Below are 5,895 nucleotides of genomic sequence, written 5' to 3'. Positions count from 1 at the left end.
AGGGAAACTCTGTCTCAAAATTAACAGGACAAAAGAAAACAAACCGAAGCTCCTGTTCTCAGTCACCTGTTTGCCAGTATTTTAACTTCAACAGCATCACGAGTGTTTGTAAAGCTTTTCCTTTTCACTTTTGAAGATTTCCACTTTTCAAACACTGACACGTACTTTCTTTTACAATAACATTATAACTCTAAATTTGAAAGTTTTCTTTCCATATATGTCCTTAAAGCTTCTTGACTATATCACATAATATTATATATACTTATCTCAACTATAGTCATTATATGCCTGATAGATAGTGAGAAGTATAAACCACTAAGTGTAGCAGTGATCAATAACACCTTGGAGGTTTCTGCTGTGGAGGATGCAGGCTGTGAACTAGTCCATCCCAAAACATCTCATCTTAAATTTATCCCAGTGCTAAGCACCAAAGAGCTGTAATCTCTTTAAGATTTGTGGTTTGTTTATTTGATTTCTTGTTTTTAGAAAAGCAGGATGGATGGATGTAACCTATGTCAGATTCTTGAGGATTCTTTCCAGACAAGGGACCATCCATATTTCTAAACACAAGTCCATCCTGTCTTTTAAATTAATTTCCTACAGTGTTTCCCAGTATAATGTGGAAGATGAGTTGCTCTCTCTCTCCTCTGACAGTCCACTCCAACGTGAGGAATCACTTATTGCAAGTCCCAGAATTTGGTGTCAAATATGATTTAAAGGTTGGGAAAGGGAAAAGAGGACTTGAAAAAAGGAATCTCCAGGAAATCAAGCATTAAACAACCAGAAAAGTGTTAGTATTTCCATCATGACATGGGGTGAATGGATAGCAGGGCTTTTGACAGAATCTAATCTCTGATTAAACACTTAGTATTTATTCTAAATATGTCATGAATGATGTGTTTGCTATTAATGTCTGGAGCGTATTTCATTATGGTCAGATATTTAGGATTGTACTGTGATTTCTAGGATGCAGAAGATTACACCTAGTCAGAGGAATGAGTGGAAGAGGAATAATTGTCATTTCTAAAGCCATGAAGCCACCTGAAGACAAATATAGCAACACGGCTAGGTCACAGTTGAGATCATCAGGACATAGATATTTAAAGCAATCCTGTGAGTTTAACAGGAGGGAGCAAAGGGAACAGGGACATTCTAAGTACTCAGAACACACAAACTCATGAAATATCCAGATTCTTCCTATTCTAGAAATGGCACCCAAATACTTATAACAAATGCCTGAGAATTGAGAATGAAGCTCCCAAGCATGAAGAATAGCATCCGGCTGAGGTCTGAGTTCTGGAATCAGTTCAGACTGATGTAGAACAAAACAGCCTGCCTGATAAACGGGTTGGAAAAGAAACAGGAGGGAAAGCAGGTTGCAAAGCAAGCTGATGTAACTGCTGCTCACAAGGCGCCACAGAGGTAAAGGCCACCATGGCCTCTTAATTGGGGAGAGCCCTGTCACCACTTTACACCCCACACTACTGTGCTGTTTGTAGCTGATTTGGAAGACTCATAAGTCTGAAACTGCACTTGTCTCAGGGTAGCACAAAAAATTTATTTAATCCCTTTCTTCCATTCACCTCATCATTTCCTCTGGTGGACAGCTAATTTGTGCTCCCTTAGATGCCCTGAGGTCACTTACTGGAGTCACAAATGCCCTGAAGTCATCCACGGGGGTCACAGACCTCTGCTTTCCACTCTCTTAAGAAGTGCTACAGGTCGCTCAAGACTCCTTCCCTGGCTGCAACCTGGTAGTAACATAAATTTTTCAGGATGGCTTTTGATGATTCAACTTTAACTGCTGGGCACTATTGGAAAGGTTATTCAATGTGACTTGACCTTGAGGATTACCTTAAAGAATAACTAGTACACATTTATATGATAAAAACTTTTTAAATATTAAGATGTAGAAATAGAAGTTATAAAGCTTCAAAGCCAAAGTCAAATCTAGAAAATTTCATACTAATCAAGATACAGACAAGAAAGGAATATCAGACAAAGGAGGAGGCAATGTGGAGGGTAAAGTTAGCAGATCTGAGAGATGTAACAGGTGCTGACCCAGAAGGATTCCCAGTGTCTGAGTGATGTGGGAAAGCAGACAGGTTCGGCATGAACCTCAGGCTTTGGGAATTGAGTGGAGAAATATGAAATAGAATGAGAAACAGAGGAAGAAATTTTGGTTGGAAAAACTTGGAGTTCAAGTCAACTATGCTGAGAGTCAACTAGGATAATCCTTGCATGCAGATAGGAACATACACACACACACACACACACACACACAATTTAAACAAGTCAATTTTGCTAGTGTACGGCTCAAAAATTAAAATCTCTTTAAAACTTTAGAATTGGAATAACAGTTACCAAACTCACCTGTCAGAGCACACACAATATCCCAGGGTCCATGGTGGGGAAAAGGAGGCATGTCAGGGACCTAATCTGCAACATTACATGGGTTCACTGCTGCCTCTTGCACATTAGAAAATACTATTATGTAAAATGTGCTTTTCAGGTCCATGTCTAACATTACTGACACTTTCTTGAAAAACTGCATCCTGGACACAAGTTTTTCTACCTAGGAAGGAAGAAATGGTTTTGAAATTTATTAAGGAAACAATTTTTCTCTTAATGACTACAGTTGGCACTCTGGGGAACATTTCTGTTTCTGTGAATTATATGTTCAGTTGGTGCCTAGGGCCTGAGAAGAAACCCATACACCTTGTTCTCATCCACTTGGCTTTCACAAACATCATAATCCTTCTTGCAAAAGGATTACCAAACACAATGGTAGCTTTTGGCTTGAGAAACTTCCTAGATGACATTGGATGTAAAATCCTAATTTACCTGGAGAGGGTGGCCCGTGGACTCTCCATCTGCACCAGCAGTCTCCTCACTGTGGTCCAGGCCATCATCATCAGTCCAGGAGCATCCCAGTGGAGGAGGCTCAGACCAAAGTCTGCATGGCACATCCTTCCATTCTTTTCATTCTTTTGGGTACTCAACGCTTTAATAGGTATGAACCTAATCCACTCCATCACAAGTACAAGCCGGAATATATCACAGTTTAAGAGTGAAAGCAACTGTTATTTTATGCTAGAAAGTCAGAAAACAAAATGGATTGTTCTCTCTCTCATGGTCCTGAGAGATGCTGTGTTTCAGGGAGCCATGGGAGGCGCCAGTGGCTACATGGTACTTCTTCTCCACAAGCACCACCAGCATGTCCTGTACCTTCAGAACTCCAAGCTTCTCTACAGAACTCCCCCTGAGCTGAGAGCTGCTCAGAGTGTCCTCCTTCTGATGCTCTGTTTTGTTTTCTTCTATTGGGCTGACTGTGCTTTTTCTCTACTTTTAAGTCTCTCTTCAGTGGACAATCCCTTGATGGTAAATATTCAAGAATTTATGACTCTTGGTTATGCAACTTTTAGCCCTGTTGTGTTGATTCACAGGGATGGACTTCTGACTGAGTGTTGGCATGCTCAGTAGGAGAAAATGTCTCTCTCCTTTATCTGTTCAATGAGTGTGAAAGAGCTCTCAGTTCTGCAATATTGTCAGTAGACAAAGTCTTACAAAGCAGTTTAAGCATATGTTTATTCTCAATCTTCCTGGTGACTCAGAGCCTTGAGTGGAGAAAGTGAGGGAGACCATAACAAATTATAGTGACATAGAAACCTCATTTTCTGTATTACTACCTTTTTGAAGGTATTTTAGTTTTCTTTTTAATTTTCCTATATTTGTATTAATCCATTGTGTATGAATAGTTTGCATGCAATTATGTCTGTACAGCACATGCATGCCTGGGGCCTTCAGCTTCTGGAAAAAAAAACCATCAAATGCCCTGTGACTGACTAAAGTTGAATAAATGTCTCTGAAACAAATTATGACTGCTAGAAATTGAACCTGGCTGCTCTGGAAGACCAACCAGCACTCTTAATTACTGAGCTATCTCTCCAGCACTGAGAAAGTAGCTTTCATTAGAATTTGCAGAATTCGTTTCACACCTACCATGACTGGAAGTATGCAGAAGATTTTGGTGGATTGAATCACAATTCATCATGATTTAAACATGTTGCCAAAGAATCTGATTCTACATTCATTTAAATGAAGGATTCACTGCTTGATTTCTTAAATTGGGCACACAGAGTAAGATATTGATATAGTTCTAAGAATCTGATAGACCTATTTTGAAAAATACTTATTGATATAATCACTGAACATGAAATTGTTGAGTCATTAGAGATAGGTTTATTCCTTAATTTTTAAATCTTATCAGTCATATCTGACGAGAACCCCTGTAAACATTTGGGTGCATCATGGATTTACTTTATAATGGTGAACATGTATTTACTTTTTGCTTGGTTACACAGTATGCACAAAACTTTAAAGTGATCTGTACTATTCTGTGTTATAATTTAAAAATAGCTTGCTTTTTAATATAAAGATTTATTTTTATTTATGCGTCTATATGAGTTTCTGCCTCATTTTTACAGGTGCCCACAAAGGAAAGGAGAGATCTTTGGGTCCCTGGAAGCTAGAGCTACAGGCAGTCATGAGACCTATGATGTGGATGTTGAGGAACCAGGGTCCTCTGCAAGATGAGCAGGTCTCTGAGCATCCCTCCTGCTCTTTGTCTTTCTCACGTAAATGTGACTTGGTTGGAGTTAACATCCACTGCTTACCTTAGTCTCGCAGCTCCTTTGTGAAAGTCTTTTTCTAATAGTTGATATAAATGACTAGACAAATCAAACACGTTCTAAATCAGTCTGTGTAATATGACTCAAAAATAAGTGAAGTAAGAAAATGGAGAAGGAGTAAAGGAACATATATTTAATTTGAATAATGAAGAGATTGCTCAACATTAAGAATATGCACGGGGGCTTTAAAACAGCCTTAATTTTAAAAAAAAAAAGGATAAACAAGAGATATATAATTGTTGACACAGCATGACCATGGATGGCCTGGACTTAAGTGGCACACAAAAGTGCTCTATTCAATTTCTCTCTAAAAGTTAGAGTGTGTTCAGAAAAAAAATTGATTAAACATAAATTAAAATTTTAATACATGATGAAAAATTTAAATGAGTAGATGATAATGAAGCAAACTGAAAATGGGATTCAATAACGCCCTTCAGGCAAATTACAGATTTGACAGATGTATTAGTATAAATAACTTCATCATTTCATTATGCTGGATGTTTTGCTCATCGCTAGGATGGACCTGTGGACATCCTAAATGGAACAGGTCAGCTGCATGTAGACAAACACCACATGATTTTACGAATAAGTGGAACCTAAATACAAAAGAGAATGGATCTTCAGTGTGTGGTGTGCAGCCTACAGCCCTCAGAAACTACCTGCATATGGTTTCGGGTTTTGATTTTGTTGTTGTTTTAATTTTTTTATTATTTAAAACAATTCTCTGGGAGGCAGATGCAGGGGAATCGCTACAAGTTCTAGCTCAACCTGGTCAACAGAGTGAGTTCCAGGAAAGTCAAAACTACACAAAGGAAACCTTATCTTGAAAAACAAACCAAAAAGGTCAAATTTAAGTATACTTTGAAAATATCCTTCCACTCCTCCAAGTTCCTCCAGAACCTCTCCTCTTCCCTGTGATAATTTCACAGACAACGAGGAGAAAGACCATGACCCAAATCACAACCATATTAAAGCAGTTTTATTTGTGGACACATCAGAGACAAGTCAACACTGTCTCCCCTAAGGCAGGGTTCGTAAGACCAGATCTGATTCAGTTTTCCATACCTCGTTTATAGGGCAAAACCTCAAGGTGGGGGATGTTTCAAGGCACCATAGTTACAGAAGAGAGACCAGGCAGTTAAGAGTTCACAAAGCAGTGGAGGAAATCTTAGAATGTGTGTTACAGAACATTTCATGGTTATGG

General features: G+C 38.7%; 1 protein-coding gene across 1 annotated transcript; it reads left to right on the top strand.

The window, feature by feature from the left end:
• Window positions 1-2,471: 2,471 nt before the first annotated feature.
• LOC125417482 (vomeronasal type-1 receptor 4-like) lies at window positions 2,472-3,483 on the top strand. Its single transcript, XM_085698841.2, has one exon. It carries the CDS (start codon window positions 2,590-2,592, stop codon window positions 3,481-3,483), a length of 894 nt encoding a protein of 297 aa, XP_085554967.2. The 5' UTR covers window positions 2,472-2,589.
• The last annotated feature ends 2,412 nt before the right edge of the window (window positions 3,484-5,895 follow it).

Source organism: Myodes glareolus, chromosome 14 (assembly GCF_982192425.1).
Source record: "Myodes glareolus chromosome 14, mMyoGla1.1, whole genome shotgun sequence".
Taxonomy (NCBI): domain Eukaryota; kingdom Metazoa; phylum Chordata; class Mammalia; order Rodentia; family Cricetidae; genus Myodes; species Myodes glareolus.
The sequence above is the reverse complement of the archived record's forward strand: the minus strand, read 5'-3'. Positions and strand labels throughout refer to the sequence as shown.

Coding starts and splice junctions, on each gene's coding strand:
- LOC125417482 (XM_085698841.2), top strand. CDS start 2,590: ATGGTTTTGAAATTTATTAAGGAAACAATTTTTCTCTTAATGACTACA.